At 45.1% G+C, this 13,389-nt stretch overlaps 1 protein-coding gene across 1 annotated transcript in view; it reads right to left on the bottom strand.

Annotated features, from left to right (window-relative positions):
• The window catches only part of PTPRO (protein tyrosine phosphatase receptor type O), a 135,769-nt gene that overhangs the window by 38,339 nt on the left and 84,041 nt on the right, over positions 1-13,389 (bottom strand). The window contains 16 exon segments of the mRNA XM_033162275.1: positions 1,268-1,407; positions 4,515-4,635; positions 6,505-6,546; positions 6,548-6,657; positions 7,710-7,769; positions 7,772-7,820; positions 8,811-8,926; positions 8,929-8,967; positions 8,970-9,002; positions 9,965-10,080; positions 11,172-11,221; positions 11,223-11,305; positions 11,308-11,376; positions 12,195-12,284; positions 12,287-12,327; positions 12,329-12,353. Coding sequence (XP_033018166.1) covers positions 1,268-1,407; positions 4,515-4,635; positions 6,505-6,546; positions 6,548-6,657; positions 7,710-7,769; positions 7,772-7,820; positions 8,811-8,926; positions 8,929-8,967; positions 8,970-9,002; positions 9,965-10,080; positions 11,172-11,221; positions 11,223-11,305; positions 11,308-11,376; positions 12,195-12,284; positions 12,287-12,327; positions 12,329-12,353 — 1,184 coding nt within the window.

Below are 13,389 nucleotides of genomic sequence, written 5' to 3' on the forward strand. Positions count from 1 at the left end.
CACCAGTCAGATTAAATCAAATAAACAAGGAATATTTGGTGTTATGTTGGAGGGGTTGCCAGGAAACCAGGAATTATATTCACATGTGGTAAGGGTGTAAATATGTATAATTTTTTGGCAAAGGGTGTTTAAGGAGATGACAGAAATCACTGGATTAAAGCTGACTGAAAGTCCAGAGGTACCATTATGATCTATTTACGATGGGGTGGAAGGTTCGCAGGCTGTAAAGGACTTGCTCACAAATTTATTGACACTGCATGAATTATGATAGCTAGGAAGTGGAAGGGGCAAGCAGAAGATAAAGTGGAAGAATGGTATATAATTAACATGTGCCATTAAGGTAAAATGGGGAATATGCAGGAGAAATGATTTCGAGGAGATGTGGAAGGTGTTTGTACTGTTAAAACGGAAAGGGGGCAAACCTTCGCAAGAGGGGTTGAAATTTTGGGAGGTTGGATAGTTACAATGGAATAGCCTCAGTGGTGGGGTACACCTTTTTATTCTTATTTATTTATGATTTTACTTTGTCAAAATTAATATCTCTTCAGGTGTTCTCCACCATGTGTTCAAGGAACATGTGGAAGGGGAAGGGCATTCACTGGCGAGTCACACTGGCGCAAACATTGACACACCCCTCTGGCCACGGTGTGAGTCACACACTGAGTCGAACATGCGAAAGAGGCCCAGTGTGACCAACAGCTGCATTGCGGTAGAGGCTCTCATGTGAGCAGGAGCTCTGATAGTGCACAATTCCTGATTGCACTGAACTCAGGTACACAGGAAGAGCCTGCAAAGACCCACAGTGGCCAACCAGAGGCCTATGGGAAAGTCCCCAAGCAGATCCTGAGTCCAACAGCACTCTCCACACTGGTGTTTCCCAGCAACTGGTATTCAGAAGTTGTAGAACATAGTCGTTGTGGCTAGTAGCCACAGATAGCACGATCCCCCGTGAACCTGTGCAATCCTCTTTTAAAGCCTGACTCTCTTAAAGCTAAGGGTTTGGCCAGAGGGATTGTCCTGTTCCCTGTCCCACTCGATGGATTCCCTGAACATGTGGATGGGCTCATGTAGGATAGCTTTCGTTTATTAAATCAGCAGAAACTGGGGTTGCGCTATTTAATTGAGAACTACCATGTCGGTTATTGTCAGAGTCTCAAACAGGAGAAGATAATGTATATGGGGGGGGGGGACAAAACAGATTTCCAAATCTTCACCATCGAGATACAAGAGGAGGTGGAACATCCCTGAAAAAGAAGAAAACACGTACCTGAATCTTTGTGTCTTGGCTCAAACCAGCCTGCTGGCAGAAGACTTCAAAGAAATCAGCGACTCCCTCTTCCACCCACAGGAGAGTCACAGACGTCTGGGTCTTATTCACGGCGAAAAGTGACCTTGGAGGAGCTGGGTCTGGGGACAGGAGGAGAGAAACTTCAGCGGTATCTTACGAGTCCAACAGGAAGATGTGGCAGGCAGAACCAGTTGAAGAACCAGCTCTCTAGTGGTTCCACAGAGATGTTTTTTACTTTCCCCGAAGTTCTGTCAGCAGTGAACAGGCAATTTTTAAACAGAAACACCCTTAAGCAGCAGGCTTCTCCCCCTTCCCTATTTTCAGTTATTGCTTCATTTCCCTTTTTCAGTCGAGTCTTAACTGGCATGTGTGTGTGTGTGTGCACCTTTGCAGCTTTAGGAAGATAAATGATATTTGCACAACTTTTGACAGAGGGTTCTGGAAGCCGTTATTTTGTTTTTACTACTAGGGTGGTAGAGAAAGAACCACACATTTCTCCTCTTGGCTTTGGCTTGTCTGACCCTAAGATTGCAGTGAATCTGAGATGGTAAAAATAAGACTGTGTGCCATCGTTAAGACACACAACTCTTGACTGTTCAAAAGTCCATCATATTCGAAAATTTTATATCATTTCCCAAGGAAAAAGTTGGTGTCATTTTTGACTTTTACGTTTAAAAGTTCACATTGTTGGTTTTTCTTATGTTGATATCCACCTTCCTTGTGGTTACAGTATTATTTTAAGGAGACTTTGACAAGCGATTTCTCAAAGTTAATAAGAATAATGATGACTTCTGTGCAGGAAAAGTCTTCAGGTTGTGGGCATGCAACCTGCCAGAGGAGGGTTTATAAGCCGACAGAGAGGTGGGGTCTCACTATTGCTGCAGCTGCTTCCAGGGGTGTAGCAAGGGGGGCGTAGGGGGGGACAGCTCCATGTTCCATAATGGAGGGGGTGACAAATTATCAAGGAACAATTACTGCCCTACTAGGGTGGTTCATTAAAAACTTTTTTTAAAAAATGCCTGCTCCAAAGGTCTTATCTTAGTATACTAGGGATTACATAGCTATATATGAAATTTCATGCGTATCAGTTAATATCTTGACCCTCCTCCACCAAAATAGCTGTTTACTTGGCTGTTTTCCTATGTTGTGAAGGCTGAAATTTCACTTCAGTGGAGCACCTACTGTTCCCAACCCTAACCCTGTGAAAAGCCATCTAATTAGACTTTAATTTGATTTTGAGATGTTTTAGGAGGTAATTTAATTATTGTTTAATTTTATACCAATGTTATGTATCGGATGTTAGCCACCCTGAGCCCGACTTCGGCCAGGGAGGGCGGGATATAAGTAAAGTTTATTATTGTTATTACTTGTTATTATTCCTTTGTAAGAAAATATGAAATAACGTAAAACCATTTTTGCAGGGGGGGAAATCAATGGGGGGGGGGGTGACAAGAAATTTTACGCATTGGGTACCACCTGACCTTCCTACGCCTCTGGCTGCTTCATAGAGCCCAGACCTGTGGACAACTTCCTAGAGGCTAGAAGCATGTAATAAGGTGTATCTGGAGCCGCATGGAAGCTGCTGCTGGCGTTTCTCTTACCAACAAAAAGGTAATTATCAGACGGGAGCCTTCCTTGTCTGGGATGGGCCACGACAGGTTCTGACCTATCTCTCAAATCTTTCTTTGTTCATTTTTAGGTGGAGTTCTAAAAACTGGCTTCATTGTATTTAGCACTTCCATATCGTAAAATAATAATAATACCTCCATTAGTGCCATGTCTGCCATTACTGCTACATCAGCAAAACATACCCATTTCCTTCCCCTTTACTTTAATGCTGGGCTGTAGCACTTGTTCCATTTTATTAATTGCATCCTTTATAAATGTATTAAACAGTGTAGGGGGTAGTGGGCATCTGTGACAGACTCTTATTACTAATTCTGGCTCTTTGTTCAATATAATTTACTCTAAATATAGCTTCTGGGGTTTTGCATTATTGCATAGTATTCTTCAGTCCTCATAATTTTTTTTTTCTTGCTTTCTGAAATATACTGGGCATTTATTTTATTTTTCAGTCAAGGCTGCCTAGCCTTTTTTGGGATATATTAAACACACACACACACACACCAGAATCATAGATTTTTGAGCTGGAGGGGACCCTGATGTTCATCTAGTCCAGCCCCCTGCAATGCAATAATATGCAGCTGCCCCATATAGGGATCGAACCTGTGACGTTGGTGTTATCAGCACTACGCTCTAACCAACTGAGTTATCCAGTGGTCTATATATATCTGAAGGGAGGAAGGGTGGCATATAAGTTCTTACTTTGAAGAGGAAGGGTGGGATATAAATTAATTCTCTCTCTCTCTCTCTCTCTCTTTCACACACACACACACACTCACACACTTTCTACATATAAACCTAAATTTCTAGTCCTCTTGCTATTAAAATCTGAATTGCAAAGGTGACTTTGTTCTGCTCCTAGTTCTTTCTTAAAACCAAATTGGGCCTCACCGAAATGTTTAATTTAAATTGCTTGCATCTGTGCTTTATTTGCTTTGTTAGATAACATGGACCAAGTTAATTCTCTCTCTCTTTTAAAGAACCTAATGGCTTGGATTCTAAAATAATGAACAGAAGGAGGTTTTCCATCCCGGCCCCCAGCCACTTATTCCCCCTGGAAGACTTCTCTGGAGTTTCAGGAGCCGCCCCCCCCCGCCTCTTATGAACAAGACTAGGTGGGCTTGCAGAGGTTTGCTGGAGAATCATAGCATTGTAGAGTTGGAAGGGACCTGGAGGGATGAATCACCCCCAGATTAGCCAAGCTCTGTCCAACTTGGGGCGATTCCCCCTATGCCAATAGCAGCTCTTTGTGCCTCATCCCACATGGTCCAGGGTGACCCCTGATTATGCAGAGAGGCTTTTGGGGGAGATGCTACAGCCTGGGGGAGAGGGAGAGAAGGGGGTGACTGGAACCTTTTCATGACCATCCATTTATTTGTCTTATCATTGAAGATAAGAAACTAGTATCTAACTATGTCTACTTTTATTAAGAGACTTAAAATACAACACCTAGTGGTCAGTGCTACTCTTTCGATAGTTCATGTTAACCGCACAAAACAGGCAGTTCTGTTGTCTGTGGTGCTCTCAGTTTTACCGCCTCCCGGGTCTTTGACAATATTCGCTTTCATGAAATCGCAGCCCATTCCCCTAGGGAATAACTTACCAACTTTCACAAGCTGAAGCGCAGATGTGTTGCTTCCTGTTTCGGTGCAAGCAGTTACCGAGAGATTGTAGATGTCCCCCGGAGGCAGGTTGAGCACTGCGCTCACGACGTTTCGCGTCACCTAAAATGGTCAGTGGGTGAGATAGCGCCCACATAGGAGGCGACTCCGCAGCAGAGGAGACTGAAATTACTTTGAACCTTTTCGTTAAGTGGGTGGGAGCATGATGCGCCATTGAGTGGTTGTTCTATCCCAGTTTGTCTAGAAGTGGACACAGCTGGCAGGACAGATCCTTATCTCCCCCATCCCTGTTGGTCAAGGAGTGCCCACCTGCCAACCATCCATTGCCATAATAATGCCAGAGGAATCTATTTTTGCAGTGCCCTGTGCAAGCACCAATGATCAGCTGATTTTAGGAGGCTTGCCATCTCTGTGCAAGGGGAGCCCTGTTAAAGATATAGATTTAATGTGCATAACATGTAATGTTTATATGCACTGAAGTTTAAAACTTATGTAAAGATTTGCATTTGCAAAGAGAAGTTTGCATTAGGCAGAAGATTCAACTTTAGGTAAACACTGAAATAAGGAGAGGCTGGAGATTTCCGTTTTGGTGTGTATACTAAGTAATGACTCATTGCTGGGAAACCTGAGAACTCTTATGTCTTAGCTGCCATAGAAGCCAGCAGCAGTAAGAGCTCAGTTCAGCAGTCCTGGGTGGAATTTAGACACATATAACATATTGTTTTTTAAACGTTTGGAAAAATATATTGAGTTTTCCATAAGTTCACCGTTATCATCTAGGGTCACATTTGAATAATGCACTTAAAACATTATATTTGCAGCTACACAGCTGAACAAACAAGTTGCTTGTACAATGGTACCTCTGGATGCAAACAAGATCTGTTCCGGAGCCCTGTTCGCATCATGAGCAGTGTGCAACCCGCAGAGTTGCTTCTGTGCATGTGCAAGTCGTGATTTGGCACTTCTGCGCATGCGTGTGGTGTCATTTGACACGTCTGCGCATGCGCAAACCGGCCGAACCCAGAAGTAACCCATTCCGGTACTTCTGAGTTCGGTGCATTCGTAACTCGCGCCGTTTGCAACCCGCAGCGAACGCAACACGAGGTACGACTGTATAGGATATCTCTCTGGAACCAGGAATGTTCTTAGATTAATTAAGGACTTAAAGAAGACTGGACCGCGTTGTTAGTTTGTTTAAGAGCAATGTGTTACTTTGTATTTTTGCAACAATTATTCTGTAACTAGTTTAAGATAGTTTGCAGTAATACTTTTTGGGACTCTTTCTTGTAGTGGAGAGCATGTATATTTCTACCCTGCACAAGGTCCAGAACAGGGATTCCATTTGCAACAATTCTAACAAGTCCCCAATGATCAACGATCATCATTGTAAGCCCCTACAGCTTGCAAACAATCAGCTGGTTTCTGGTGCTTGCAAAGTGCTGTGTGAGAGCCTTATAGGTGCAGCAGGGCTGTCTTAAGCATATCCGGCGCTGTGGTGCAAATCTCCCTGCAGCGCTGCCCCCCCATTTCCCAGAGTTTTTTTAGGGAGGACGGGGTTGCCGGCGGGGCTGGAGGAGGCGGGCAGTGGCTGGAGGGAGGCCTCCTCCAGTGGGGAAGAGGGGCAGAGGCTGGATGTGGATCCTCCTGGCTCAGCTGGCTGCTTTGTGCCACGGTGGCCACAGCAGATGGAGGCTCCGGGCGCAGCGCTGCTTCAGTGTGGCATGGCGGACGTGGGCGAGGGCACCAAGCTGATGCTGGGAGGCACCGTGTCCAGCCTCCGCCTCTTCCCTGGTGCTCTCCAGAACTTAGTGCCCTGGCTCCCCATGCCACTAGCCTCTATGGGTAAGACGTCCCTGAGTGCAACCCCCCACTGCCCCATACAAGCTTTAGTTCTGCTTTTTTAAGAAAAATCCATGGCATTGTGCATCTCTGCGTGCGAAACCCAAGGAAGTACAATGTGTTTAGGCTTACACTCTTTTTTATCTTTTTCTTTCCTTCTGCAATAACCATCTCAGTGCAACATTCGAGAATGGGAAAGGTCTGTGTTGTCATCACCATAGATCCAGCTGACATAGAGAAGGTTATTGAAATATTCAACTGAAGTGATTTCAGGGGATACTGGAGCTATCAGAAAGAAAAACAGTACATCATCATCATCATCATCATCATCTGCACCTAATTTGAGGCTGCAAAGCATCTAATTATATATATAACAGCTAACCCATGTTCCTAGTGTGGCTCCTTATGTAGCCATAATAGTACCACCTACACATGACAGGGAAGCAGACTTAAGGGAAATGAAAGTTTGCAGACATTAAGGGAATCTAAGCCACGGGAGTGGGAGAAATTCCAAAACAACTCAGTGAAAACTCAGCATGCTCAGTGGCCACAGAATGCTGGCTGAATGCTGGGGTGCGGGAACAGAAAACAGAAGAATGGAATGGGGTCTCCCGGAAAAGGACATAGCTGGCTGGCTGGCTGGTACTCTAAACAAGAGCACTCAGCACTGCAATATTTTGTTGCAGGCCATGATGGTTCATACTACCGTAGTTTATAATCCGGAAGTCAGCAATGTGCTACAATTTCACGATGAAAGTACAGAATTTGGAATTAACGGCAAAACTCTTCATCTTGCAAGGGCCTATCCTCTCCTTTTTCCTTCTAAAAAAAATCAAGGTTCTAGTCCCTGTTGCTGCCAACTTAAAAAACACACTAAAGCAATGCTTGGTGAAACATCAGATTCACTGCAGATTAGAGGACATCTGAAGGCAGCCCTGTTTAGGGAAGTTTTTAATGTGTGATATTTTAATGTATTTGATTTTTTGTTGGAAGCCGCCCAGAGTGGCTGGGAAATCCAGCCAGATGGGCGGGGTATAAATAAAATATTAGTATTATTATTATTAGAACGTTATACAGTGGTTTACAGGCCCAACTGGTTCTTCCTATTATCAAAACTCCAATATTTTTATCCATTAAACCAGCCTTCTCTAATCTGCTTTTCTCCTGATTTTGGATTCAAATTCTTATCGGCCACAGTCAGCATAGCCAGCAGTCAGGTATGGTGGCAATTGTCATCCATCAACATCTAGAGGCCAGCAGACCTCCCCATTGTTGCCTTATATTAAAGAACAAAACCAACACACACAAACCGTGAAAGGTCTCCAAGCTCTTTTTACCTGTTATGAAGCTGATGGTGGAACTGTCACAACAGCTCAGTTCTGGGACTCCCCATGTCACATGGTTACCCGAAAGTTGTAATACCAGGCAGGCAGAAGGTTTCCTATTCTCTGAAAGATGTGCAAACAAGAAGAGGCATTGAAGAAAGAGAATTAGCACCTGAAAAAAAGTGGGATCTGAAAGCGACATTAAGGCTACGTTCTGGATTGGGCCTAGAATACCTATGACTGCCTACAGAGTGTTTGGCATTGAATTGCTGTACGTATTTATTTTAAAAGGTAAAGGTAATTGCTGTACGTATTTATTTAAAAAGAGTAAAGGTAAAGGACCCCTGGCGGTTAAGTCCAGTTGCAGACGACTCTGGGGTTGCGGCGCTCCTCTCTCTTTACAGGGCCAAGGGAGCCGGCATTTGTCCACAGACAGTTTTTCCGGGTCATGTGGCCAACATGACTAAGCCACTTCTGGCGCAATGGAACACCGAAACCAGAGCAGCTTCACAGAAACGCCGTTTACCTTCCCGCCAGAGTAGTACCTATTAATCTACTTGCACTTTTCAGTGTGCTTTCGAACTGCTAGGTTGGCAGGAGCTGGGACTGAACAATGGGAGCTCAAACCCGTCATAAAAAGGGCAAGAGGTTTACAACAATATATGATATCATGGATAAAAAACAGTTAAAACAGGTATTTTAAAATATTCAGAAGAAGATTAAAATCAACAGTAGCTAAAAAGAAATGAAACCCATGTAATTTCTAAGTCTCCGGATACGCTTGCCCCACCCCAAAAAAACATGTTTTAAGCAGGCAAATTATTACAGTGAAGGCACCTGCTTGATGTCAATAGGCTGGGGGTTCCAAAATGTAGGGGTGCCACACTAAAATGTTGTGTGGAATGAGTATTATGTGCCTCTTGTAATAGTGCCAGTTCCACAGATTGAAGTAGTCCAATGTAGTTCTGTTGTTAAACATATTGACTGTATTTACATGAAGTTGCATTTTAAAAGGATATTGTTTTAGGTTGTTTTTGTTTCTCTCTGTGTGTGAACGATGACGTTTGGGCATGAACGTGTGTGAGGCATTTACAGCATCCAAGTGTGCTTTACCACTGACGACGTTAAGGAGACGGTCGCTGCTATTTCGTAGTACGTTGTCCACTCCGAGGTCATTGTTGACGGGTTGAAATAAAACATTTCTACAATGTATTTCCGGAAAACACCAGAAGAGGCCTGTTCCAGCTGAGGACCACGGCAGTAGGGCCCAAGGGTAAAGTGTTAAATCCCTTATCCCAGTTGGCACTGGTAAAACAGAAATGGAAAGCTATTAATACGTTGGCAATTCAGTTTTCTGCTGCAGAGGTGGGTCACCTTGCTCCCACCTCATCCACAAGAGCTATTTAGCCATCATGCAAAAATCTGACGTGAGGCATACAGTACTATAAAGGTAAATATAAAGGGACCCCTGACGCATTAGATCCAGTCCGTGAACGACTCTGGGGTTGCGGCGCTCATCTCACGTTACTGGCCGAGACAGCCAGCGTACAGCTTCCAGGTCATGTGGCCAGCATGACTAAGCCGCTTCTGGCGAACCAGAGCAGCGCACGGAAATGCCGTTTACCTTCTGCCAGAGTGGTACCTATTTATCTACTTGCACTTTTGACGTGCTTTCGAACTGCTAGGTGGGCTATATACTATATACTATACACATGAGCAAATAGGGGCTAAGCCAATGTCCTTGGGTAGGTCAAGGCCACCCTTGGTCTCACTCCCCACCAACTGTAAGGGAATAATGGATTACCGGTCAGCAGGTTATCTGGGACTCTCTCCTTCAGAGTAGAACATGAAGAAAACATGCTACAGTCTTGGTTTAGAATTAAAACTGAAGACTAGATTCTGGATTGTTTTGCTCCAACAAACCTCATCAGTAAGCTATGGATCCACGGCTATCATAGTTTTTCTCTTGCTTGCCCTGGGAGGAAACAACTATAATCCGTAATCCAGATGTAATGCTAAGACAGAGATGGTGGTTTGTTTCCTCCTAGTGGAGGAGCGAGGAGCAAAGTGGACAGAATTGGCACAGTCCTGGCAAAGTGTTATCTATGGCTTCTGTGATTGTACAGACAAAACCAATGTTTACTCAACACATGGCCTTGCAGGCTCTACAGAAGCAGCACCACACTCATTCTTCTACCAAGAATTCTTCTGCCTAAAACGCTGGTTTCAAGCAACCGAAACAACAGAGGTATGCATAAGCCCATTACCAATGGCAAATGTCACAGGATCGGAAGGAGGCCCAACCAGCGGTCCCTTCTGTAAGTAAATCACAACTTGGTACTGAGCGCCAGGAACCAGGTTTTCGATAAGGCTGCTGCTTGTTATTCACCTGCAGAAATGAGACAGAGCATGTGTAAGGAAAGGAAGGGAGAGGAAGGCATGTTGAGCATCAATGCCAGCTCAAGACCTTTGCTGCCAGAGGCAGAGCAGAAAATGGCACCTCCCTCCCTGCTCGAAATCAAGGTGCAAAGTAGCCAAGGCCAGCCATGTTAATTTTGGCGTGTGAGGTAAAGCTTCATGCCACCCCAGCTGTGAAAATACAAAGATAATCTATATAATGCTTCTGCCTTTTCACGCCACTCAGAATCTGCTGCCAGAAGCAGCTACCTAATGGTAGGGCTGGATGGACGGTACAACCAGTTACCTATTTACTCAGATGTATGTTCCATTGCATTCAATTACACTTTCTTCTCCTGGTTGAATGTGCTTGGGAATGTACAGTGCATGTTTACTCAGAAGAAAGTTCCCTGGTGTTCAGTTAGATTTACTGATCTTCTGATATATACTGAAGTGCCGCCGATTTCTTCCCAGCCAAACCAATGTCACTGAAGTCTTTTCTGAAATACCCTATGAAATCAAGCTCAGCAGCCCAAGAGACACAGCCATGTGTCTTCACTGTGCCCATATCCTCCATGCCCCATTAGAAGAGGAAGGTCGCCCCAGATGGCCTCCTTTACTGAGCATTCATCCTGATTTCTTTGTGCACGTGTGCTGGGAGGAGCATTTGTCCGTGGGGAGGTTAAGGGAAATGCCATAGGCTTGGTGCAGAGCATCTGCTTGACATGCAGAAGGTTGAAGGTTCTCTTCCCGGCATCTCCAGGCAGAGCTGGGAATGTCGCCTGCCTGAAACCCTGGAGAGTGGCTGCCAGTCATTCAAGGGAGTACCAAACTAGTAGGAATAACAGTGCAACTCCATATAAGGAAGCCTCCTATGTTTTGATGCTATGCAATGTCAGGTCAAGCTGTTGTTTCCACTGCACACATCCTGAAACTTTCCTTACCACAAATAACCCGATTCTTTGTTGCACAAGAGTGCCAAATCCACATTAGCTGTGCAAACCCGAAGTTGCCATATGCAATTCAGTTCCACCTCCAATTCAGTGACGGCCTGCCTGGAAAATGGTGTTTTCTTCCTCTACCTCTGAGCAATAATGCTTTTCAAGCCTTTGCCTCTCCTTCTGTTTTCTGGCATGTCAAGGACACGACAGATATGATGGTGCTAGTGCTGCTGGTCTCCTGTGAAGTGGTCCAGGACAACGAGGCCGTGTAGAGGTCAGCACTGTCGCCACGACGTTCTGAGGTTTCTCAGTGAGCTCTTCTATCAATTCCCCTGTGGGACCTAAAGCATCACCAGAAGCAGGGAGAAATCACCTTCAAAGTCTGGCCCTCACCACTAACTGAGTGCCAGTGTTATTCTGGATCCCCAACCCACTGCCTTAAAAAAAGTACACCTAAGATTCTTCACATGCATGCTTGAAAACTGTGAAGAAGCAGCAGAAAACGTTGCGTTTGTCAGTTCATCACACCTGCATGCATTTATTGAGGAGAATCTAAATACGACATTGATGCCTTAAAGTGGGGTGGGAATTCCTGGACTGCAACTCCCATCATCTCTGACTTTTGGCCATGCTTCCTGGGTGATGGGAACTGGAGTTTAACACACATCTGGAGGGCCACAGGTAATCCATCCTTGCCTTAAGGTCCCCAGTGCTCTCTCAACCAAAGGAAGCTGAACCTGATCTTTGCAACTCCCAGAACTTCAGCTGAGGAACCAGATGGAGGAAACACCCCAAAACGATAAGAATCAGATTTAACAGGCAAAGGAGAAGTAAATTTAGGATAAATTAATTTAAGTACTTTGGCCACCTCATGAGAAGAGAAGACTCCCTAGAAAGACCCTGATGTTGGGAAAGATGGAGGGCACAAGGAGAAGGGGACGACAGAGGACGAGATGGTTGGACAGTGTTCTCGAAGCGACTAGCATGAGTTTGGCCAAACTGCGGGAGGCAGTGAAAGACAGGCGTGCCTAGCGTGCTCTGGTCCATGAGGTCACGAAGAGTCGGATACGACTGAATGACTGAGAAACAAAACTTAAGTACCAACCGGATACACCATTGCAGATACTGATGTATATTATATAACTATGTGTAGACTTACTAATATAAAAACTGAGTGTTTTGGCAGATTGGCTTTCCCGAACTTCACATGAACCAGAAGAGCTGAATGTTGTAACAGATATTGTGTATTTCCTGGTTCTTTCAGATCCGTGGCAAATTCGTGAATGTCCTCGCAACAGTCAGGATTCTGTGAAGTTCTCTAAATCAGAGAAGAGGTGTGAATTAGCTGGAATCTGATAGGGTTTCTAGCGACAGAGGTAACTGAATTATGCCCCAGTGCCCTGGGCTGAAGGAATGGATTAATTCTGGTGAGTAATATACTCTTTCTACCTTCTTGTACATCACTCAAGAGGGTTATGAACGGCTGAGTTGATGCATGGGAGCAAGGGATATATTAAAAAATGGGCAAATCTCTTCGAGTGGTGCTAGTCATCACTTTCATGGAAGCATGAAAGTGAAAAGCAACACAACTGAGGCAGAAAAAGGGTTGGTATTTCCTCCTTCAGGAGAGGTGTTCTCAAGGCTTTTGCAATGTCTCTGGAGCTTCTTCTTGCTCTTTTTAGAGGCCACCTGGAGTGAGCAAAGCAACGACAAGTGTGGCCCTGAAGCCACAAAAATCTGAGGCTAGCTCTGGAGCTGCTCAGTGCTTTTGCTACCATGCAGGTTGAAGGGGGTCTTTGCAAGATGTCTCCTGGTAGACCCTCTCCTCTTGCTGTGGGCCTGGCAGGCTAGACTGATGGGTGGGAGGTGGTAGCAGAATCATTCTAAGCAGCCCTGGGCTGCTAGTTCGAGCCATTATTTTAATTTCCCACAATGCTATGGCGAAACACCACATTAGGGTATTGGGAGGAATCAAATGGATGCTAGGCCAAACTATATCTAGAGACATTTCGGCAACTGAGGCAAAACACCCCCTGCCACCCCCATGATGGAGGCCCCTTGCAAAGCCTTGCTACCTCACGGGCTGGGTGGGGGGAGCTCCAGAAAGTACTTTCCTTAAGGAGCCCCTTCCCAGCTCAGCAAGACTCAGCATTGGCATCAGTCCCTCTCCGACTCTAAGGTTGGGGGAGACAGGTGGCAAAGCTGAGCAGAGGAAAGCTGTGCTGCTCTGTTGCTGCCAAAACCTCCCTTACCTGGGTGGTTTCGGTGGCAGGGTGAGTGGGTATGGTTCCCACGGGGCACAACCTCTTTTGTTCATACCACCTGAGGCAGCTGCTTCACCCCGCCTCATGGGT

Source organism: Lacerta agilis, chromosome 10 (assembly GCF_009819535.1).
Source record: "Lacerta agilis isolate rLacAgi1 chromosome 10, rLacAgi1.pri, whole genome shotgun sequence".
Taxonomy (NCBI): Eukaryota; Metazoa; Chordata; class Lepidosauria; order Squamata; family Lacertidae; genus Lacerta; species Lacerta agilis.